The 25,128-nt window shown below is 43.7% G+C and overlaps 1 protein-coding gene and 1 pseudogene across 2 annotated transcripts; one reads left to right on the top strand and one right to left on the bottom strand.

Annotated features, from left to right (window-relative positions):
- Positions 1 to 1,034: 1,034 nt before the first annotated feature.
- Positions 1,035 to 13,271, top strand: LOC309965498 (vomeronasal type-2 receptor 26-like; annotated as a pseudogene). Its single transcript has 5 exons — positions 1,035 to 1,129; positions 5,055 to 5,270; positions 5,325 to 5,601; positions 7,730 to 7,925; positions 12,430 to 13,271. The product of its transcript is annotated as a vomeronasal type-2 receptor 26-like (transcript).
- Positions 13,272 to 23,336: 10,065 nt separating this feature from the next.
- On the bottom strand, positions 23,337 to 24,290 carry OR6Q1 (olfactory receptor family 6 subfamily Q member 1; the record flags this gene model as incomplete). Its single annotated transcript, XM_082845599.1, has 1 exon — positions 23,337 to 24,290. One exon carries the CDS (start codon positions 24,288 to 24,290, stop codon positions 23,337 to 23,339), a length of 954 nt encoding a protein of 317 aa, XP_082701725.1.
- Between the last annotated feature and the right edge of the window lie 838 nt (positions 24,291 to 25,128).

Here is a 25,128-nt window from a genome sequence, read left to right as displayed (position 1 = left end):
GTGGTGAGAGGAGAGGCCAAGTGGCAAGGACCTGAGGGTGGGCTCAAGACCAGCCCCTGGCCTGCAGCTACTAAGGAAATGGACACCTACAATCACAAAGCAATGAATTCTACCAACAACCTGATGGGACTTGTAAGAGAACTTTGAGGGGCTTCCCTGGTGGCGCAGTGGTTGAGAGTCCGCCTGCCGATGCAGGGGACACGGAGTCGTGCCCCCGTCCGGGAAGATCCCACATGCCGCAGAGCAGCTGGGCCCGTGAGCCATGGCCGCTAAGCTTGCGCGTCCAGAACCTGTGCTCCGCAACGGGAGAGGCCACAACAGGGAGAGGCCCGCGTACCGCAAAAAAAAAAAAAATTATCTAATGAGATGCAAATATTTAATTCTCAATAGCTATTCTTGAGTAACGTACAGCTATTGTCAGTTATTCACATCCTAATATAAATTCACATCCTATCTTATCATATGCTTTCTTCTACAATATTGGCTGACAGTGGCTTAATAATGACTATATCTATCATTTATTGGATAGTAACCATTAGTGGAAACTGCTTTTTAGATACTTTGCGTGTATCAAAATTCTTATGAAGGTTAAATGAGTTAATACATGTAAAACAGTTAGAAAAATGCCTGAGTTACGGTGTTATGTCCATATTTCCTATTATTATAATATTCATTTTATTATGTCATTTAATTCTCACAACTCATGAGGTAGATATTATCATTATTCCCATTTTACAGAGGATGAAATTGAGGCTCAAAGAGGAAATGTCACTTGCCCAAAATCACACAGCTAGTAAGTAGTAATTTGGGATTCAAAGTCAGGCAATTCAACTCCAGGGTAGAAGAAGCAAGGAGGAGGGAACCTCAGCTAAATAAAAATGCTGCCTATTGTGGAGCTGGTTATTCTTTCCAAATTTTTATTGTGCACACTACTCAGCGTGTAGAGCACTGTGCTATAACCACATGTACCGAGGCACATGTGAGGCCATGGCCTTATCCTCAGAAGCACTCACCCTCTGGGCAAGAAGGCAAGCATGACCCCAGACAGCGATAACACCGTGGTACCCACGTGGCTTTCGAAGGGTCAACCATGGGAGAACAGCCTCAAGGTTCCAAGCTGGAATGTCGGGTTAGAGTGACCTCAGCTTCTGAGTCAGACATCAGGACACTTGGCTGACAGAGACTTGCTTTTCCTAGTCTTTTATTTACGAGAAAAGTCTTAGAAAGTAGTTTAAAAATGACTTTACTAGGCCTTCATTGCTTTAATTGAAAAAAGTTAAAGTGCACGATATCAGTCCAGTCATCATGGTTACAGCCTGCTTTGAGGTCCCACTCCAGCACGGTGGGTGCTATTAGGACCATCCTCCCCACAGTGCCACCCCCGTCTCCACCTGGGCCTCTATCTCCAGCCCCATGGTCCATGGGATAGCCCCATGGGATAGCAACCATCACTCTTGGGTCAGGTGTCCCAGTGACAGGGAAAAAATAGCTTCCTGATACATTCAGCATTGAGGTGCTGATTACTACCTTCTCAGCTTTGGAGCTCTAAAACTAGCACGGTTCACACTCATTCAATAGATGTTTTCTGAACAACAGCTACAGGCCAGACCATAATCCCCCCAGACACTAATATGAGTAAGCTCCAGCTGCCAGCCTCAAAGAGCTCATAGGTGCGTGGAGCACAGACAATGGGATGATATCATAGTTCCAGGAAAGAAGGACTCACCCAGAAATGCCTGGTATTGGTGGGGCCGGCTCAAGCGGCCCAAAATCATTGTCAAAGTCAGACACCACTTATTAACTTAGGGTGAGACATGTGATTTCCAACACGACCAACAGCCTCGAACTGTCTGCTCAGCGTACTCTCTCCCTGCAGAAAAGCCTCTATCTGAAGCCAACTTCTTCTCGGAAGGATAATCCATGAGCCAAGAATTGGAGCGTAAGGAAGAAACCAGACTATTGTCTCTATGAAATCAGAGCTGCCCCGGCAACCAGAATGCTCAGCTCAGCTGGGACATCCTCTTCCTGGGTTTCACTCAGGCAGGTTGAGTCTTTCTTCAGTTGATTGTATTGTCACCTGTCTGGTTAGTTACATTCCAGCCCTGAGGATACACGTGGCCCGCCGCCTAGGTCTCCCCAGCATCACAGCCCAATGGGTCACTTGTGACGAGGTTAACCTCTGTCAATTTAAGTTAGTTTTCATCAGGATCAGCCTTGGAGGCCACATACTCCCAGGTCCACTGAACTCAGAGTGTCTGCATAGCCTCTGTAACACTAGGAACCCCACTCCTGTCGGGTGGTATCTTTATTTTGCTAAAATTCAAGGAGCTCCAAATTGACTACACCTTCCTTGCTTGTGCCGACTCTGGTTTTGCAAAACCCCATAGTTCATAAAATCAAAGGACCCAGTAGACACTCTCCTTGTTTCACATAAATCCCAGAATGCACCATCAGCGGAGGGAACCGGACAGAGATGGGCTGGGAAGCAGAAGCAGTAGGAATGATGAAGGACACCGGCTGGAAAGCGAGTAAACCTGGATTCGAATCTTAACCCTTCTCATTAATTATGTGATCCTGACAAATTAAGGCATCCCTTGTGAGCTTCACATTCCTCACCTACAAAATGAAGGTAACAAAGATGAACGCTGATGCATCTACTTCTTAGAGTCATTGTGGGTGTTAACAATGGAATAACCAGTTCCTGGTACATAACAAATGCGCATAACTGTTCGCTGTTATGGCTACTGACAATAATGATAACAATGTAAACCTGGAAGGAGCAGTTATCTTTTGAGAAAGAGATACCCAAGTCCTCAGTATCATTTTGCCCAGTCTAGGATGAGAGAGTCACCAAGGACTTTGAAGTAAAGGAACTTGTCTGCATATCCCTGGTGGTACAGCTTCCCTAACAGGCTGGAGAAAGTCTGGGACAGCAAACCCCTGCACTGAGTAACTTGGGGAACCTGCAGGAGGAGGGGAGAGGGCGGAAGATGAGAAGGAAGAGAGAGAAGAGCATGCATTCATTCATGCGCTCAACAGCTAAGACCAATTAAATGCTGAAAATCTAATTGGAGGGGAAAAGACATGAGATCAAACAATCTGCAGTAGAAAGAACTCAGTGATGATGTGATGACGGGGAGGGTCCTAGGACTGGCAGGGACAGAGAAGCAAGAACTGGAGCCCAGCCTTAGGAGCAAGACTCTTGTCAGGGAAGGCTTTATAGGGTGGAACTCAATAGACAAGCCATATTTTGTTTAGTCTTTATGGTTCTCTATGAAAAAAAGAAAGTCTTTTAATTCTATGACCATTTCTTAGCTTTAATATTCACTTAACCAGAGAGCTATCCTGTCATCGTCCTGAGAAGTTTTTGCTAATCATTGGGTTGAAGAAAGCTTAGCAGGACTTATGGACACTCACATGGTCTGTCTGCCCACCAGAAATCACACTCTGCACTGACTTAACCCCTCACCCCTTTGTTCCAAAAGCCTCTCATTCTTCCCTAGGTCCCGAGGACTGGAGAACCTCCAGGGCAAGTGGACTCATTTAAGGCTTTAATGTTACCCATTCCTATTATTGCTTTAGATGCATCTCTTCTAAATAGCAAATAGATGACTTCGGCTTTTCATGCAATTTGGAAGTGTCTATACTAGTCAAAATGTTTACTCCAGCTACCTGTGTCAATCCTGCTCAGTCCTCCCCGCTTTGACCTTGGAAAGGCAAAACACAGACGGCACACTCCCATGGGAATGTGATGAAGGAGTTCTTTCCAAAGGAGTAGGCAGGGTTAAGGGTGAAACATCCAGGGCACAGCCACAGTAAAAAGCCCCTCCTCCCCATGCACGGGGGGGGGGGGGGGGGGGGGGGGGAGGAAGTAGTAGGAGGGGTCCTGCCCACTAGAGGCGTGGCCTTTCTCAGATGAAGGCAGCCACTGACAGCCCACGGTTGAGCAGAGAGGCATCTGGGTGCATGAATACTCGAACCTCACTCTCCTCCCACCCCCGGTCTCACGTCAAGCCTCCGACCAGCAGAGAGAGGGCAGGGCAGCCCCTAGACAAGGTCCATAGACATCAGAATACTGGCACCCAAAGGATATAGATGGCTGGGAAGTTCATCTAGACAGGAAGTAGCGAACCCAGCACACTCTCCTTTTTTTTTTCTTTTAATTTTTATTGGCGTAGAGTTGATTTACAATGTTGTGTTAGTTTCAGGCATACAGCAAAGTGAATCAGTTATACATATACATATATCCACTCTGTTTTAGATTTTTTTTTCCATTACAGAGTATCGAATAGAGTTGCCTGTGCTATACAGTAGGTCCTTATTAGTTATCTATCCTATATATAGTACTGTGACACAGCACTCTTCTTAACTAGTGTAATTTAACCTTTCACATTTACTCTGATTCACATTTACTCTTACTAGTTATCTATTTTATATATAGTACTGTGACACAGCTCTCTTAACTAGAGTAATTTAACCCTTCACGTTTACTCTAACGTGTTTGATGTTATTCCGCCGTCTTATAAAATTTTCCCTTTCATATGCTTCGTCATAACTTTTTATTAATAACTAATAAACCATAATGATAGAAATAATAAGTAGAAGGCGCTTTCATTTGTTATTTAGTTAGAAGGGATGTCTATGCTTTCATTTACGATTGCTATTATTATAGTTTTCTATTTATTATACTTTTTTCTTGTTTTCTCCTTTCTTGAAATTTCCTGATTTTTGAAATCTATTTTCCTTACAGTGCTTTGGAAGTTCTATATCCTGTTTCAACTCTTCTAATGATAACTCAAGTTTTTAATTCACTTGAACCTTCATTTCTCAAACAGTGTAAAGAAATACACAATATAGAATGACAAAACGCTTAGCATATCTTTCTTTCACCAGCACCCTAAGATATGTTCTTTAGGCTATTGCAGTGAGGTGAATTGGCTCCTCGGGCCTGAGCCTATAGGCTTTGGAACGACCTGGACATAATGTATAACATATATCAAAGGCCAGAGCAGCTGCCACGTCATCGTCTGTGACTGTTACCACTTCCACCTCAGGCTCCTGGCTGAAGCCATTTGGAAGAATGTGACCGGGAGGACATGGATCTTCACCTCCTTCTCCTACAGTCCCTCGGTGCCAGGCCCCGCGGCTCTGGGCTTGCTGAACGGCAGCTTGAGCGTGACCGTACACTCAGGAGTGATGCCCGGCTTTGAGGATTTACTGTTGGCGCTGCGCCCAGCCGCCTACGCAAGCAACAGTCTGGTGAGGAAGCTGTGGGAGCAGCTGCAGGGATGCAGGTGGCCTGGATGAGGGGCTTCCACCCCAAGTGCCAGAGAAGGGGCTCAGAACTGCACGGGGCTTGAGAACGTGACAACTGTCCATCTGTCTGCCTTCAAACTTCCTGATCTGACGGCCACTTACCAAGCCTACCTGGCCGCCAAAGCCCTGCTGGCTGCCTATCAGAAACTGATGGACTGCTCCCCAAGAGATAAGGACCCTTCCTGGGAGGCACTTGTGCTAATTCACAGAACGCCAGGCCTTGATAGGTGGGCAGCCAAGACCCTCGCCCAGTCCCTGTTCATCCCAGAGACTAGCAGACGGGTGGTGTGGTCTAATGAAAGGTGAACTGAATTTAGGGCCAAAGTGACTATGGCTCAGATCCCTTATTATTAAAGACATCAGGGGTTTAGATGAAGAAGAGAGAGCTGGCTCCTACTGGCAATGAGAGTCTTTGTAAAATATTCAGGAATTATGCAAATTGTTTGTTAAACCATGGAAATCAGCAAACACTAAAATCCTGGCTTTTTTCCCCAGAGAGCCAGTTGTTAAACATTTAACAACACACCACTGCAAATATCCAAGCAAAGTTATAAAAACAAATTCAGAATAGAAGAAAAATCCTCTTAATTTTAAAAGAATGTCTTCAAACCAGGCATAGCTTCTTTAAGATAGGTTTTAGGCAATTTTATCAGTATTTATATCATGTGAGTTCTTCTAAGGCTATAAGAGTAATAATAGTTAATTAACACTTTCTGAGTGCTATTCTATCCAAGTAATGTTCCAGGCACTTTATACGTATTAATACATTTCATGACCCTATGAGGTAGGTCCCCTTTTTACAGATGAGAATACTGAGAGGTAGAATAACATACCCAAAGTCCACACAGATGTTCAGGTAGAGTTGGAAATCACACCAGGCAACCTGGCTCCAGAGTCTGGGCACTGCCTCTCAAAGCTGAAGAACTCCAGGAATCTTTCACGATTCTAGACCCAACTCTGCCCCCAGCAAAGTGATTTGTTCAAACTCCCTCCTGTAGTCTTACAGGGCTTCCATAGCTTAATTCAACACATATGTGTTCAGGGGCTTCCCCGGTGGCGCAGTGGTTAAGAGTCCACCTGCCAATGCAGGGGACACGGGTTCGAGCCCTGGTCCGGGAAGATCTCACATGTCGCGGAGCAACTAAGCCTGTGCGCCACAACTACTGAAGCCCGCGCGCCTAGAGCTCAGGCTCTGCAACAAGAGAAGTCACGACAATGAGAAGCCTGTGCACCGCAACGAAGAGTAGCCCCTGCTAGCTGCAAATAGAGAAAGCCCGTGTACAGCAACCAAGACCCAACACAGCCAAAAATAAGAACAAGTAAATAAATTAATTAAAAAAATATATATGTGTGTTCATGCCACAAGCATTTACAAAGCAACCTTCATTCACCTTGGAGCAATGGGGGTACAGAAATGTGCAAAATGCGTGCTTGCCTTCAAAGTGTTTACCCTCTAGTTGTACAGAGTCATAAACAATCACAGATACCAGATATTGGAGGGTATGGCATGTGCAGGAGTGGGAAAGTGATCTAGCTGGTTCAAAGCATGGAACAGAAAAGAAAAACAGAAATAAAAAAGAAAAAAAAAGCATGGAACAGACTAAGGAAAAAGAAAAGAAACGGTGAAAAGAAAAGGTCGGAAAGGCAAGAGGGAGCTCTATTATAAAGAACCTCAAAGGTTTTCTTAAAGAGTTCCAGGTTTCTGGAAAAGATCACAACCTAATCACAGAATCAAAGTTAATTCCATCTTCTCCAGAGGTGTTAAAAGATCCCAAAGCACCCACTCTAAAGACCCTGGTGGGCTCCTAAAGGAACTTGGCCTGACCTGCCTTTTTTACTACTTACGCTATTCCCAGAAGGGAATGATAACGGGGCTTTGATAGTCACAGAAGCTGAGATTCTCCCAGCTATGGAGTGTTTGGGATGCATTGAAACTTTCACAATCCTTGGTCTATAACACCTTTTAATCAGAAGCATTCCCTAATTAGCCACACTGCAGAGATGAATGTGGTGACGCTTTGAAGGCAGGACTGAGCTTTTGTGTCCTAGCTACCAATCATGTCTGGCACGAAGAAGGAAGCTTAGTAATTTGTATGGACAGATGGTGCAAAATTGGATGAATAGAGACCCATGTTCATAAGACCATCCTATGAGTGAATTTAGCTTAGGCAAGACCCAATACTGCCAGCTTTCCATTGACTCAACTTTCACTCCCCTGCTTATCACAGGTTAGCACAAACTTGGGAGATGAGAAAGCAGAGTTCTTTTTTCATAAAATGTACAGAGATAAGGTGCTTTCCTCCAAGGGCTGACAAGCACAGATGTGGGAGGACAGTCCATGATGTGAAGGAAGCCCTGTGCCTCTCCTGCTCCTAACCAGCTTCCCTCCTTCTACCTTCTGTCTCTGTCTCAGATGCTCCATTACACCCAAAAGGTTCGCTTCACCACCAAAGCCCAGGAAGAGGTTTGCTTCACTAAAGAGGGGGAGATGCTGGCAAGGTTTGACATTCAAAACATCTACATCCTCCCAGACCAGAGAGAACAGACCCTGACTGTTGGACATTCTGACTTGAGGTTACCTCCTGGAAAAGAGCTGCTGATAAATGACAGTGCTATTATCTGAAGGGCGCTTAAAAGTGAGAGCAGAGACCTCCCTAAGGACCAAGCCCACAAGCATCTCTCACCCCCAAGCACCCAGCAGAGTTTGTTATGCTGAACTGACAGAGTACTTGGTAGGGTAGACCATTGACCTACACAACTCTGACGCTGTTCAGCAAACAAAACCTTCCACAACCATTCTCTGGCTGCAAAAGCAAAGGAGTTTGCTAAAGGCAAAGGTGATTAATGAACAAATAGCAAAATAAAAATAAAAAATATATATATATATATATATATATAAAATCCCAATAAATGCCGCGTTATATATCTTCAGAAGCATGATTGCATAATATTAAACAATACAGATTAAGAAGACATTTAAATATTTTTATTGTTAGACATTACAATGTTTTCTAATTTTTGCAATTTAAATACCTCTGTTGTGTTATAACTTGTGCATACACATTTAAGATTACCTCTGATTTCCTATAAGTATAATAAGTACTTAGAAGTAGAATTTGGGATCAAAGAATATGATATTTTTAAGAGTCTTATACGGTACTTATTGCTGAATTCCATGGCTCCTTATCAGAGGAAACATTAAAAGTTGGACTTAGAAAACACAGGCTTGAATCTCAAATTGCCACTTATTAGCTGTATGATCACAGGCAAATTCTTTTGTTTCTTGACTTAATGTGGGAAATAAAAACAATCACTACCTTATAAGAATGAAATAGAATTAATATTAAAATAACTTAGCAAAAATTATATATAATTGCCAGTTCAAGTTTATCCTGAGATAGCTAGTGTGTCTACCTGGAGTTGCTCGGTTGTAGCCTTATGTCAGGAAATAGACAATTGATGTCAAGGTTTTTTACAAATGGAAAACAGCCCATAGAGCCCCATTTGTCCTTTTCCAGACCCCTAAGTATAGAAGTTCTCCAGGTGGGGGACTTCTAATTTAAGTGCAGTTGCATCTCAAGTATCATGCCATGCTTCTTGCAGTTTCTTCCAACTCATCCAGGCAGGGTTTATCATTCCCTTCTCTAAACATCCATAGCATTTTCCACATGGTTGTGTAATCAGAAAGAGTAAGAAAATTACTGTAACAAGTATAGATGTTTTGTCCCCATCCTCAATGATTTCAACCTAGTTCCCTCTGGTCTCACCTTAGTCTTGCATGTCTTTTTTCTGTTCCCATGGCTGTCACACCTCAATGGCCAAATTCCCCCATCCTGGGAGAAAGAAACAAGGGAGCCAATGAGCAAGGGAGCAGAGTATTGGGGCTGGTAGATGCAAACTATTGCATTTAGAATGGATGAACAACAAGGTCCTACGGTATAGCACAGGGAACTATATCCAACCTCCTGGGATAAACCACAATGGAAAAGAATATTAAAAAAAAAGAATGTCTATATGTGTATAACTGAGTCACTTTGCTGTACAGCAGAGATTGGTACAGCATTGTAAATCAACTATACTTCATAAAAATAAAACAAGGGAGCAGAGTAGAGCTCCAGGGGAGAAATGAGCATTGCTTCCCATCGCTTTGGGGTCATCATTGAGGACTATTTCAGGTATCTTCCCCTCACTTCTCCTTCCCCAGACTAAAGAATCCTTTTATCAGATCTTTCCAAGAAAATTCATTCTGCAAGCATGATTTGCATCTCAGTTGTTCTTAATTCAGAGTGACTTCGCTTCCCAGGGGACATTAGCAATGTCTGGAGACATTTCTGGTTGTCACAGGTTGGGGGGAATGTTACTGGCATTCAGTGGATAGAGGCCAGGGATGCTGCTAACCCTCCTATGATGCACAGGGCAGCCCTTCACAACAAGTATCTAGCACCTAATGTCAGTAATGCTGAGGGTTGAGAAATTGTAAGTTAGTTGCCGGGCTAGTGCTTGTAGCCTTTGTTTCTGATTCACTATTGATTGGTCTCCCAATTCTGTTTGGGCTCAGGGGGAAAATAAGTCCCTTGAGATAAAAGCTAAGGGATTTGATGAGCCCAGAATGGAGGACAAACTTCCCAGAACATTCAGAATATTATCCTATTCACTAGCATTTGTTATACATTCACAGTGTTCTGGGCACTGTAGTAAGGGCTTCACTGCATCACCTCATTTAATCCTCACACAATCTTCAAAATAGATATAACTGCTACCCCCATTTTATCGAAGAGAAAACTAACGGTTAGAGAGGTTAAGCCCCAGGCCACCCTGCCTATAAATGGCAGAACCAGAATTCCAGCCCAACACCCAGGGGCCAGCCCTTTGTCTGTGGAGCAATGATGCGCATATCTTTCTTCTCCTTGAGATTTCTTGGTTCCCCCCAGGCTGTGACATCTTAAGAACTCATCTTTACCTGTTGTTCTCTCCCTAATACCCTACACAGTACTTGATGCATGGAATACATCGATAACAATTTGAACAAGAAAGGGAGGGAAGGAAAGAGGAAAGGGGTAAAGAAAGGAAAAAGGAGATAAATAGGCTTTTTAATTTTTTAAGGTGGGGGAGGAGAGGGAGAAAGAAAGAAGAGAAGGAGGGACCAGTAAGTGAGAATGAGGCTGCAAATTCTTCTAAGACCTGATGGCACGGGTGCTATTCAGCCTCCCGTGCAGTCTCCCCAGGGCTCTCTCTCCTCCCTTGTGCAGATCCCTACCTCCATCTGCAACGAAAAATGTCCTGCAGGAGCTAGGAATCCAACCCTATCTGAGAAGTCAAACTGCTGCTACAGCTGCCTTCCCTGCCCTGGAAAAGAGATGTCCATGACACCTGGTAAAGAGGGAAGCTGGCCCTTGGTCAGCAGGTGGCCAGTCAGCACCCAAGGAAGGTTTCAGATGAGAGCTGATATTTACATCAAGGGAAGATTCATTTAATGGGGAAAAAAGTCCAGGGAAAAGGAGATCAAAAAGATGGTGTCAATATGCCCTTCCCACATGCTACCTTATAGCCATGTACGGCTATATATTCATTCTTTCTTTCATCAACCATGAGTTTGTCCAAATTTTGTGCCTATTTTAATGTCTGGCACATGGTAGGCATTCCATAAATATTGGGGAAAAGCCTCCTAATGATTGAATCTATGTTTTACTAAGATGTCATTCATTCAACAGATGGCAACTGGCACCTACTGCATGCAGCTACTGTGATGGGTGCCAGGGTGGTAACAACAAATAAGGCACAGCCCCTGGCCCCACAGAGCTCATGATTTGCTAAAGGAGAATGGTCATTGTATAATAGAGAAACTAGGCTTAAAGTCAGTTGCTTTAATAAAAGCTCAAGCACTGAGTATGAAAGCAGAGAGAAACGATTCATTCTAATGAAGGATATGTAGGCAGACTTTTCACTGGAGGGGGTGGCATGTGATATGGGCCTTGAACAACAAGTAGGGTCTCAAAGGCAATGAAGCATGATAAGGACAGTCCAGGCCAAGGAGTAAGTTAATGAAGCCTCAAGGCATGAAAGCAACAAGGAGCCTAGTGTGACTTGAGTCTAGACTGGGATGGGAGATGTAGGAAGCAGGTGGTCACATCACAGAAGACCTTACTTGCCAGACTCAGGAACATGAACCGTATTCTGTAGGACATGGGGAACCACTGAATTACTCAAGTAGAGAAGCCGTATGTGTTTCAATATGCGTTTGGGGGAGAGTAATAGGTGGTAGATGTACTGAAAAAGAAAGAGATTGTTTCAGGAAGACCAGGTTCAGAATCCAAATCAAAGAAAGAGCTTAAATGAGAATATATTACTGCTCCAGAACTCTAGCCACAAAGCCTTTCCTTAAAATCACTACAGAAAGCAAGGCTCTGGGGCTTCCCTGGTGGCGCAGTGGTTGAGAGTCCGCCTGCCGATGCAGGGGACGCGGGTTCGTGCCCCGGTCCGGGAAGATCCCACATGCCGCGGAGCGGCTGGGCCCGTGAGCCATGGCTGCTGAGCCTGCGCGTCCGGAGCCTGGGCTCCGCAACGGGAGAGGCCACAACAGTGAGAGGCCCGCATACCGCAAAAAAAAAAAAAAAAAAAGAAAGAAAGAAAGCAAGGCTCTGAAAAGTTCTATCAAAGGAGTGACTTAGAAAAGGGTGGCTCCATGAAAAAGGAGAGAGTCTGTGCACATATTAAGCAGCCCCGTAAACGTTCCTCATATAAACTAGGTTGATGGATGAATAAATGCACAAATAAATTAGCTGTGACTATGAATTACAACATTGCCACAATGGTTGTGCACTTCAAAAGGCCAAAGCCTAACCAGCAGTTAGAGCTTCCGTAGGTTGCCATGTCAACGTTATTTCACTATAGTCTGTTGCATGATAAGGAGCGACTATCAGGATTTCGGCCATGTGTGTTTTTGGCCCTAAGTCTGAGGACATCAGGCAATCTGGGAGGCCCATCGTAATGAGGCTGAAATCCTCTGATTCTACTGGAAAAGCCATCAGAAGTCGTATGACCGCTTGACCATGGTAAAGTTTCCAGAAGCTTCCCCACTCTGTTCTCTGACCCAGTTTCTCTCTCTTCCTTTAGACAGTGCTACATGTGAGAAGTGCCCTGAGGACCAGTGGCCCAACAGGGAGTTGTCAGTGCATCCCCAAAACCCTCGACTACTTGCCCTACCACGAGCCCCTCATCGCAGTGTTGGCCGTCTGCACAGCCCTGCTCTTCCTCCTTGCTCTGGACACATCTTAGGCATCTTCGTCTGGCATCACCACACCCCCGTCGTCCAAGCCAATAATCACCAGCTCAGCTACCTTCTGCTGTGTCCTCCTTGGCCCTCTGTTTCCTCTGCCCCTTCATGTTCATTGGTCATCCAGAGCCCCTCACCTGTGCCATACACCAGGCAGCTTTGGGGGTCACCTTCACAATCTGCGTGTCCACTGTGCTGGCCAAGACCATTGTGGTGGTGGCAGCCTTCCATGCCACCTGGCCTCACACCCGGACTAGGAAGTGGGTAGGGCCAGTTCTCCCTAGAACCATCCCCATGGCCTGTTCCCTGGTCCAGGCAACCTTATGTACACTCTGGGTGACCAGATGGCCCCCACAACCCGTGAACTCTACAGAGCCTGGGTCCACAGTGGCTGTAAAGTGTGATGAGGGCTCCTTGGAACTGTTTTATGCCATGCTGGGTTACTTGGGTTTGCTAGGTCTGGTTAGCTTGCCGGTGGCCTTCCCAGCCCACCTAAGTGTCCTTCATCCCTGCGTGCATGAGTGCCTGAAGCAAAGACATAATAGCCATGCAGGTCTTTGCCATCTTGGCATCAGGAGCAAGGCTCATATGCTGCCTCTTCTTTCCCAAATGCTACATCATCCTTCTCCATCCTGAAAAAATCACAAAAGAACAAATGCTTGGCAGGCATCATCTCAAGTGAGAAAATCAGTAGTGAACAGTAAGGGGTTCCACCTTCTCAAGGATGCCTTCCCTAAGCTCATCAACAGGAAAATGCTCCTTCCTCTGAGCCCTGTCACACTCATCTGGACCCCTCCTCTTCACTTAGTTGCTTCTATTTTGTATTTCATTCCATGAGAGAGAGATGAGACATGTTTGCAACTAATACCGTCCTAGATGGAAACATCTGGTCTAATTCATCCTGTGACCCTTCAGCAGCCAGCCAGTGCCTGGTGCAAAGAGGAGACAGAGTAGTTGTTTGATGAATGAATAAATCAACTTCTGCAAAGTTAGCCTTGGAAGAGATCTTTGAGGGGAGGCAGCAAGGTAAGATGTTACAGAAAAACCCGAACGATCTTTTTGGCCAACCCAGTAGAATGGTCAAAAGAAGTCAAACAGACCTGGCTCAAATCCTCTGGGCTCCTCCATGTTGTACTTATAGGGACCTGAGCATGTTGCTTAAGCTCTCTAAGCTTCAGTTTCCTCCAGTGTAAGATGAGACTACGCCTTTCTCTCTAGGTTGTTGTGATAATGAAATGAAACCAAAAAAAAATGCTTGAAGGTTCTCAGCACTTATTAAACACTCAAAAGGTAAGTATATAAAGTCATCAAGTCCATCCTGTCCTTTTACAGATAAGGAACTGATGCCAAAAGTGGGGACCAGTTAATCCAAGGCATCATTGTGCAGATGTTAGGAGTCAGATGAGTAAGTTTCAAGCCGTAGCACTTCCATTTACTTAGCTATGTGACTTTGGGCAAGTTACTTAACTTCTCTGTACCGCAGTTCCCTCGTGTGTAAAGGAAGATAACCATAGCCCTTACTTTGTGGGGTTATCACTGAGGAGTAAATGAATTAATATTTATAAGGCGTGTAGAATATTACTCAGCAAATAGTAAGAGTATTTATTAAATAATTCAATTAAATTATACATAATGGCAAACCTGAATCTCTTGATGGATTGATGAATAGCTGAAATTTTATGAGACTGTTGCTAGAAGCTAGGTCATGGGGAGGGAACTTCAAAATGGCTAAAGTATGGTCTTTACACGCAAAGAGCTTATGAGCTAACATTTCCAACCTAACCTGATCAGAGTGTACTAAATGTATCTATTGTGAAACTGTTTATAAGAAGTAAATAGAGAGTGGCCAAGGATGCAGGGTAGGAAGATCCTGAGCTCACCTCCTCCCGTGGGCACACCCAAATTACCACTATTTACAGAGCAACTATTAATGAGAAAGACATGAAGACTAGCAGAAAAGATCTTCTACAACTAAAGCTACAAGGAAGGAACCATGGCAACACAACTAGGAAGGGCAGAGACAACTAGGAAGGGATGACCCATACTCCCACATAGCTGACCCACAAATGGGAGAATAATTACAACTGCAGAAATTCTCCCCAAGGAGTGAGGGGGTCCAAGCTCCACAGGGGTCCTGCACAAGGAAGATAAGCTCCCGGAACATTTAGCTTTGAAGGCCAACAGTACTTAACTTTCAGGAGAGCCAGAGGGCTGTAGGAAATAGAGACACCACTCTTAAAGGATGCACACAAAATCTCACATCCTCTGCAACCCAGGACAGAAGCAGTAATTTGAAAGGAGTCTGGTCAGACCCACCAGCTGCCTTGGAGAGTCTCTGAGACAGGCAGGAGGCAATTGGGTCTCACTCTGGGGACATAGACACTGGCAGCAGCCATTTTGGAAGCTCATCCAACCATGAAAACACTGGTGGTAGCAAGTGTGCCATTTTGGAATCCTTCCTCCAGCTTATTAGTGCCGGGATGCTGCCCCACCCACGAGCCAGGAAGCACCAGTCCTGGGACACCCCAGGCCAAGCAGATAGCTGGGCAGGGACACAGCCCCCTGTACCGGCAAGTCAGATGCCATAGGACCCTCTAACACCCCAGCTGCACTGGGACCCAGCCCCACCCACCAGTGGGCCAGCACTAGCCCTGGGACCCCTGGGGCCCCATAGGCAGCCTTTGGACCCAGTCCAAATAAACAACCTAACATTATACCTAAAAGAATTAGAAAAAGAACAAACAAAACCCAAGTCTGTAGAAGGAAAGAAATCATAAAGATCAGAGCAGAAATAAGTGAAATAGAGACTAAAACAAACAATAGAAATGATCGACGAAACTAAAAGCCGGTTCTTTGAAAAAATAAACAAAACTGACAAACCATTAGACAGACTCCCCAAGAAAAAAAAGAAAGAGGGTTCAAATAAATAAATCAGAAATGAAAAAGAAGTTACAACCGATGCCACAGAAATATAAAGGATCATAAGAGATTACTAAAAGCAATTATACACCAATAAAATGGACAATGTAGAAGACATGGAAAAATCCCTAGAAATGTACAATCTCCTAAGATAGAACCAGGAAGAAATATAAAATATGAACAGACCAATTACCAGTAATGAAATTGAATCAATAATAAAACAACTCCCACAAATAAAAGTCCAGGACTAGATGGCTTCACAGATGAATTCTACCCAACATTTAAAGAAAAGTTAACACCTATCCTTCTCGAACTATTCCAAAAAATTGTAGAGGAAGGAATGCTTCCAAGTTCATTCTACAAGGCCAGTGTCACCCTCACACCAAAACAAGACAAAAGTATCACAAAAAAAGGAAATTACAGGCCAATATCACTAATGAACATGGATGCAAAAATCCTCAATAAAATATTAGCAAACTGAATTCAACAATACATTAAAGGATCATACACCATGATCAAGTAAGATGTATCCCATGGATGAAAGGATGGTTCAATATCTACAAATCCATCACTGTGATCCACCACATTAATAAATTGAAGAATAAAAACAAGATTGTCTCAATAGGTGCAGAAAAAGCTTCTGACAAAATTCAACATCTATGTTGAATTTATGATAAAAAACTCTCAACAAAATGGGTGTAGTGGGAACATACCTCAGAGAACACTTTCCTAAAGAACACATACAGATGGCCTATAGGCACAGAAAAAGATGCTCAACGTCACTAATATCAGGGAAATGCAAATCAAAACCACGGTGAGAAATCATCTCACACCTGTCAGAGTGGCTATTATCAAAAAGGCAACAAGTGTTGAGAAGATGTGGAGAAAAGGGAACCCTTGTGCACTGTCAGTGGGAATTTAAATTAGTGCAACCACTATGCAAAACAATATGGAGATTCCTCAAAAAATTAAAAATAGAACTGTCATATGATCCAGGAATTCCACTCCTGTGCATTTTTCTGAAGCAAATAAGAACACTAAGTCGAAAAGATATATCCACCCCTATGTTCATTGCAGCATTATCTACAATAGCCACAATATGGAAGCAGCCTAAGTGCCCATCAGTAGATGAATGGATAAAGAATAAAGACACACACACACAAGAATTTTACTCAGCCATAAAAAAAGAATAAAATTTTGCCATTTGCAACAACATGGATGGACCTAGAGGGTATTGTGCTAAGTGAAATAAGTCAGACAGAGACAGACAAATACTGTATGATTTCACTTATATGTGAATCTAAAAAACAAAACCAATGAACAAACATAACAAAACAGAAACAGAACCATAGATACAGAGAACAAACAGGTAGTTTCTAGAAGAAAGAGTGGTGGAAGGAGGAGAGAAATAGATGAGGGAGATTAAGAGGTACAAACTTTCAGGTACAAAATAAATGAGTCACATGTACGAAATGTACAGTGTGGGGAATAGAGTCAATAAGTATGTGATGTCTTTGTATGGTGAAAGATGGTAACTAGACTTGTCATGGTGATAATTTTGAAATGAATAGAAATATCGAATCATTATGTTGTGTACCAGGAACCAACATAGTGTTGCAGGTCAGTTATACTTCAAAGGCAAACAAATGAACAAACTCATAGAAGAGGAGATCATATGTGTGGTTACCAGAGGCGTGGGGGAGGGGGAGGGGGAATCTGATGAAGTCAGTCAAAAGGTACAAACTTCCAGCTATAAGATAAATAAGTGCTAGGGATATAATGTACAACATAATAAATATAATTAACACTGCTGTATGTTCTATATGAAAGCTGTTAAGAGCGTAAACCCTAAGAGTTCTCATCACAAGGAAAAACAATGTTTTTCTATTTCTTTCATTTTGTATCTGTACGAGATGATGGGCATTCACTAAATTTATCGTGATAAGCATTTCATGATGTATATAAGTCAATTTTGTGCAGTACACCTTCAATTTATACAGTACTAGATTTAAATTATATCTCAATAAAGCTAGAAGAAGACAAAAAAAGAAGTAAATAACCTGAACCTGCTCTGGTTAGCTGCTTGTCTTTGGGTAAATGAGGACAGGTGACTGTCTCCCATGCGCTAGAGCAAGGTCTGCTCTAAATGAAGCCCCTCCACTTCCATGAGAGTGTGGGGTTAATGATTAACCCCACAATAACGGGGCATATATTAATTCAATGATAGCGCTGCTGGACTGTCCCCTGGGAGGAATGTTGCTGAATGGTGTTACACAAAATGTCTCAAGGTATCAAGGAATCCATTTTTCTGAGCAATGAGATTCATCTTAAGTTCCTGCCAAAAGGGCTTTAACATGCTCCTATCTTGCCGTGGCCTGCTGAGAATTTTATTTCGACCAATGCAAATGAAGCCACAAAGGAAACAAGGATAAAGATAAAGAAGACTCAAATCAGAGAGAGAGAGCTGTATCATACCACAGTCAGAACCAGCATTTTGACAAATATTCCACAGAAATCAGCTAGCTGCTAGGGCTTGGAATGTGAAAAGTGAAAAATAAGAGACTAACCGAAGACTAAGAACCCTGAAAAAAAGAAGTGGGAATCCCAGCACAAGTGCAAGGGATAAAGAAAATATGGAAGGAGATCCAGATGGACCTCAGTGAAGTAGATATATCAAAGCCTTTGATGGTGTTACATAACGGTACGCAGAAAACTGTAGAGTTCTGTTTTCAGAGTGTAGCTCTGGTCATTCTCGCTATGTCCCAAGTCAAAGGACTTTCTCCAAGATAGTTACCAGGTAGTCCCCAGCTAACACTTAAGCCAAGATTCTCATACCCAGAGTGGGCAAAACAAGATTAAACAGCACTTATAACAGAATTTATCTTAATAAATCTTGTTTCTCTCTGGGTATCAGTGAAGTAGCGTCTATGTTAAGCTAGCACTTCACATAACTCTACTTTACACTATGAATAAATATACCCCCAGAAAAGGAATTATATTCTCAGAAATCCCATATTTACAAAAATATGCATTTTCCCTGACATGATATCATAATTTATCTTCATTGCAGATTGATCTATCATTAGCAGTGTCTTTTCTTTTTTTTATCAGTGTCTTTTTTGGCGGTACGCGGGCCTCTCGCTGTTGTGGCCTCTCCCGTGGCGGAGCACAGGCTCCGGACGCGCAGGCTCAGCGGCCATGGCTCACGGGCCCAGCCGCTCCGCGGCATGTGGGGTCTTCCCGGACTGGGGTACGAACCCGTGTCCCCTGCATCGACAGGCGGACTCTCAACCACTGCGCCACCAGGGAAGCCCTAGCAGTGTCTTTTAAAACTTTAATTGTCAATACCTACACACATCATACACCTCACCAGCAATCCAGATTCTGGAAGGTAGGTCTGGGTTTTTTGGGGTTTTTTTGCTTTTGGCCACGCCATGCAGAATACACGATCTTAGCTCCCCAACCAGGGATGGAGCTGGCACCCTCTGCATCGGAGCATGGAGTTTTAACCACTGGACCACCAGAGAAGTCCCTGTAGGTCTGTTTTTTAAGGGAGGGAATGTTTTATAATGTAAAGAATCACACTCACAAAGGCCTTTTTTTTTTCAGTTTACTTTCTTACATCAGATTTTATTAAAGCAAGATTCACTTTTACATGTATAGAAACCTTTCTAAGAGTATGCCTCAGAGTTTTTACCATTTTATGTAATTTACCTCAAAATACAGATTTCTTCTTCAAGAAGCTTAAAATCGTAAGCTTTGCTGATGTTTCCCACAGAGTTATTCTTAGAATAGTTCTCAAAATCCAGAAAATATCCCCTGTGTTTGAATTTGAATTCTTTCTGCTACCGTAAGTGAGAACTACGTAACCCAGAGTGATGGTTAATTTTATGTGTCAGTTGGCTGGGATAAGGAATGTTTCTGAAAGAATACAATTGAATAAGTAGATTGAGTAAAGAAGACGGCCCTCACCAACACAGGTGGGCATTACCCAATCCACTGAGGGCCTGAATTGAACGATAAGTCAAAATGAGGTCAAATCTGCTCTTTGCTTGAGCTGAGACATTCATCTCCTCCTGCCCTTGGACATTAGCACTCCTGGTTCTGAGACCTTCAGGCTCGTACTGAATGACACCACAGGTTTTCTTGGTTCTTCAGCTTGCACTTGCCAAACCATGGGACTTCTTGGCCCCCATAATCAATCACATCGATCAATTCCTATAAATCTCTTCAATATACACACACACATATATATATAGCTATAGATATCCTATTGGCTTTGTTTCTCTGGAAGACTCTAATACACCCAGTATATTTTGCTTTTTTCCCCATCATGCAGAAACCTAAAAGTCAAATTCATTTTGTGTCAAATCTACTCAGGTCAGGTGCCTGAAAGTAACTACTGCTTCTGTCTTATTCAGATGAATTCTTATATTTGATCCTGAAAGATTATCATCTTTACGCTGTTTTTGCATCTTGCCCTCATCCAAAAGAATATAAAGCACATCACTGATATAATATTCAATAAATGAAATGGGGCTTCCCTGGTGGCGCAGTGGTTAAGAATGCGCCTGCCAATGCACGGAACGCGGGTTCGAGCCCCGGTCCAGGAAGACCCCACATGCCGCAGAGGAACTAAGCCCATGCACCACAACTACTGAGCCTGCGCTCTAGAGCCCGCAAGCCACAAATACTGAGCCTGCGCTCTAGAGCCCGAGAGCCACAACTACTGAAGCCCGCTCGCCTAGAGCCCGTGCTCCACAACAAGAGAAGCCACCGCAGTGAGAAGCCTGCGCACCGCAATGAAGAGCAGCCCCCGCTCAACGCAACTAGAGAAAGCCCGCAGGTAGCAACCAAGACCCAACACAGCCAAAAATAAATTTAAAATAAAAAATGAAATGGTTTTCAAAACATGTAATTTGTGCTCTCTCTGTTAACTAATAAAACTGCAACAGCGTCAGGCACGTGACCCCCGCTGCACCAATCAGACGTGATCCTGTGAGACAGCGGAAGGGAGTCGAGTGAACACTCGAGCCTGCAGGAGCCGCCCGGAAACATCCATTTCAGAACCAGCAGGAGCCAAGAGGGAGGTGGGAAACTGCAAAGCCCGCTTCCACTGTCTGGCCAAGCAGTTTCACCACCTGTACCAGGAGAAGCTGGAAGTTTTCCATGCACTGGTGTAGGGGGCTGCTGGCTGGACAGTTCCCCAAGACAGCCTGGCACTGCTGGGAACCTGACTGCGGACTCCGTCTCCTCGGAAGATGGGAGAAGATGGAGTTGCCTGGGCATTTTATTTAAAAAAAAAAAAAAAAAAAATGCAACAGTGAAGATACTGGGTTGGGGCGGGGGAAGGTAGAGACTGGGGCTGTGGGCACCATTATGCCATCTCATTACTGGCCCCTTAAGAAACACCATTACAGTAATTCTGTCCTTCCTCTACCTTATCCCAAGCTCAGCATTTTCCTCCTCCACATATTGTAGTTTCTAAAATCCACATTCGAAGGATGATCGTTAATGTCTTTAGGAATGCAACTATCTCCATACAGGGAACTGAATTATAACTGTCTTTTTAAGCCTTACTTCAAGTGAGCTGACATTGCCATGAGATCTTCCTAAATCAATTTTCAAAGCACCATTTGGTATAGCCGGAAGCTTGGTCTATATTTCAAATAAAAGAACGTAGATACAAAGAAGATAAGTACATGGGTCACATGAAGAATCAGCTGTGATTCTAGGGACTTTGTGGTGGAAACCACCGGTTGTCTAAATTTGCTCGTCCCTTTTTCCACAATAATCAAATTTTGGCAGGTATTTGTCTGCCTAGCTATGGACTCTTGTTGGGAGGCAGAGATATTGAATAATAACCTCCGAACTGAGAAGGAACTTTGAGACCAAAAAAGGAAGCAGGGAACTCCATAAAGTGCAATTATAAAATTTATTGCTGGTAACTTACATACAGTCGGGATCGGGTGGATGATGACCCAGAGGCACTCGCAGCTACAGCGCACATCACCAGAAGGGGTACAGGGGTACATTGAAAGTGGCCAAAGCTAAAAATAGAATCCGACTACTAGGGAGAAGCACGTCTGCACCACCAGGAACAGGAGTTTCCCCTACATTTCCATGGCCGTTAACCATCTGCGTCAGCAAAAGGCATTCTTTTAGTTTTCATATCAGATGAAGGCAAGGGTACATGTTAACAGGGAGCTTAGCTGGCTTGGGTGCATTCCTTGTGAGTGGGCCATAGCTCAGTCACACAGAGATGGGGGCGGGGTAGGACTGCAGGCCCAAGAGGGGGCTGACGAAGTGGAGTCAGTGTGGTTCACACAATTCTTTCTACCCTCCTTGCAATTAGATGTGACCTGGGGCTAACTTCTCACCAGTACAGGTGAGTAGAAATGATGATGGCTCTATCTAGTGAAGAAACTTTAAAATACAGGCTGTGTCTTCTCCATGCTCTATGCTCACTCTTCTTGTCCGCTGGGACCCTGTGTTCATGATGGAAGTAATAAGAAGGCCCCAGATTGGGGGCTGGCAAATGGTCTCTGTCACAACGACTCACGTCTGTCACTGCAGCATAAAAGCAGCCATAGACAATATGTATGGTGTGACGGTGTTCTAGTAAATCTTGATTTACAGACACTGACATTTTTAATTTTATAAAATGTTTCTGTGCCATGAAATATTATTCTACGTTTGATTTGTTTTCAACTATTTAAAGACTCTTCTTAGCTCACAGGTTGTTATAAATAAGTGCGGAGCTGGATTTGGCCCAGAGGCCTTAGTTTGCCAACATCCAAGCGGATGTTGACCCTAAAGATGGAAAGAAACAGAAACTGAGTTTACAGTTACAGAAACTGTAAACTGTTACAGTTACAGTTACAGTTTAGAAAATAAACTTATGGTTACCAGGGGTAAGGGGGGAGGGATAAATTGGAAGATTGGGATTGACATACACATACTACTATATATAAAATAGATAAAAAATAAGACCTACTATATAGCACAGGGAACTCTACTCAATACTCTGTAATGGCCTATATGGGAAAAGAATCTAAAAAAGAGTGGAGGGCTTCCCTGGTGGCACAGTGATAAAGAATGTGCCTGCCACTGCAGGTGACACGGGTTTGAGCCCTGGTCCAGGAAGATCCCACAGTCTGTGGAGCAACTAAGCCCATGTGCCACAACTACGGAAGCCCGTGCTTAGAGCCCGTGCTCTGCAACAAGAGAAGCAACAAGAGAAGCATGTGCAACACAACGAAGAGTAGCCCCCGCTCGCCACAACTAGAGAAAGCCCGCACACGGCAAAAAAGACCCAAAGCAGCCAAAAATAAATAAATAAAATTTTAAAATAAAAAATAGTGGATATATGTATATGTATAACAGATTCACTATGGTGTACTCCTGAAAGTAACACAGCTTTGAAATCAACTATACCCCAATAAAAATTTTTTTAATAAAAATGAAAATAATTGGATAGCTAAAAAAGAAGGAAAGAAAGCGGAGAAGTGATGGCAAAGAGGAAGAGAAGCATGTGGTGGTAACTGGAGACAGGGAGCTTCCAGAAAAAAAAAGATGCAAGGAACCTGGATCCTTGAATGCCTGTTGAGCACATCCACCAACCTGGATCACTCACCTTGGACTCTTCAGGAAAGAGAAAGTATCCTTCAATTCTTTAAGCTACATTATAGTTATAGCAGACTAGCGTTTTACTTGAACTAATACATAGTCCATAACTCCTGACTCCTAGGCCTCTGTTCCATTCCAGCGTCCTCACCACCCTCCTTCTAAAAAGCCAAGGCAAGGACACTGGATCCCCACCTCCCCCTCACTGACCTTTCCAAGACCTGAAGGAAAAGGCTCTGCCCAGAGCTCCCTTCACCTCTTTGTTTCGAAGACTGTAGATGAGAGCGTTGAGCATTGGAGTGACGATGGAGTAGAAGACAGAAACCACCTTGTTGAAGTTGATGGAAGGGGCCATTTTGGTCCGGACATACATGAAGAAGAGAGTGTCATAGAAGAGGCTCACCACAGTCAGGTGGGCTGCACAGGAGGAGAAGGCCTTCCGGCACTTGGCAGCCAAGTGGATATGCAGCAGCGTCCAGACAATGTTGCCATAGGACACAGCGATGACTGTGGAGGAGGTCAGGAGCACAGCCAGAGAGACCAGGAAGTCTGTGGTCTCCCTCAGGGTGACATCTGAGGAGGACAAGGCTAGCAGGGGTGAAGCATCATAGAAGAAGTGATCAATGACATTGGGGCCACAAAATGTCAGTCGGGACATGAGGTAGATGGGCACAGTGGGGGTGAGGAAGCCAACCAGCAAACAAGCAGCTGACAGATGGAAGCAGCTGCCCCAGGACACCAAGGCCCCATATCGGAGAGGCATACAAATGGCCACGTAGCGGTCATGGGCCATGGCGGCCAGTAGGAAACACTCCGTTGCCCCAAGGAAGGTAAAGATGAAGAGCTGGGACAGACATCCAGCATAGGAGATATTCTTGCCCCCGTGTTCCCCAATAAAACCAGCCAGCATCTTGGGCACTGTGACTGAAGTGTACCAGATTTCAAGGCAGGACAAGTGTGTCAGGAAGACATACATTGGTCTACATAGCTGGTGGTCCAAACCCACAACCAGGATGATGGCCAAATTCTCCGCCAAGCTGAACAGGTACATAGTGAAGAAGAGAGTAAAGAAGAGGAAGCGCATTTCATGCACCTCAGCAAAGCCCACCGTAACAAACTCTGTTATGTGGGTCCAGTTTTGGTCACAGGGCTGCATATGTGAGTAGTCTCAGCCTCACAGATAATGACAACTCAAGGAGAACCTATGAGATGCTGGACTGAAGTATCTTTCACTTCAGGAGAGGAAAATAAAGTCAAGACGCTATCCTTAACTCTCAAAAACATGTATAGTCCATGAGGGGCACGAGAAAACAGACGATTAAAGTACAAAATGGAAAGTGCTAGATAGAAATAAGACAGGATATTAATGGGAGGCAGTAGAGGGGAAGCTCAACCAGTCCTGAGGAATCAGGGAAATCTTCCCGGAGGAAGAGCTGTCTAAATTGGAACCTGAAAAATAAGTATAAGTTAGTGACATAAAAGATAGAGAAATAGAGAGCACATAACAAGTATAAAATCTCAGACATCAGAGAGAACATCATGTATTTTGGAAACCTCAAGTACCATGAAGGTTAAGAGCTTGGCTTCCTGATCAAGCATTCCTGGCTCCAAATACAAAAGAACCTAACTAACAGAGTTGTTGCGAAAATTTTAATTAGATAATCCCTCTAAAGTATTTATCATGATTGGATTAATAAATACTAGGGAATAATACCCTCCAAGTCCATTCATGTTGTGGCAAATGGCAAATCTTCATTCTTTTTTATGGCTGAGGAGTATTCCGTTGTGTGTGTGTGTGTGTGTGTGTGTGTGTGTGTGTGTGTACATCTTCCTTATCATTCACCTGTGATGGACGCTTAGGGTATTATGCTTAGTGAAGTAAGTCAGACAGAGAAAGACAAATGCTCTATGACATGACTTATACGTGGAATCTAAAAATAAAACAAATGAATGAGTATAACAAAACAGACTCACTGATATAGAGATCAAGTTAG

This window comes from Leucopleurus acutus (genome assembly GCF_964270905.1).
Source record: "Leucopleurus acutus genome assembly, chromosome: 8".
In the NCBI taxonomy this organism is placed as follows: Eukaryota; Metazoa; Chordata; class Mammalia; order Artiodactyla; family Delphinidae; genus Leucopleurus; species Leucopleurus acutus.
The sequence above is the reverse complement of the archived record's forward strand: the minus strand, read 5'-3'. Positions and strand labels throughout refer to the sequence as shown.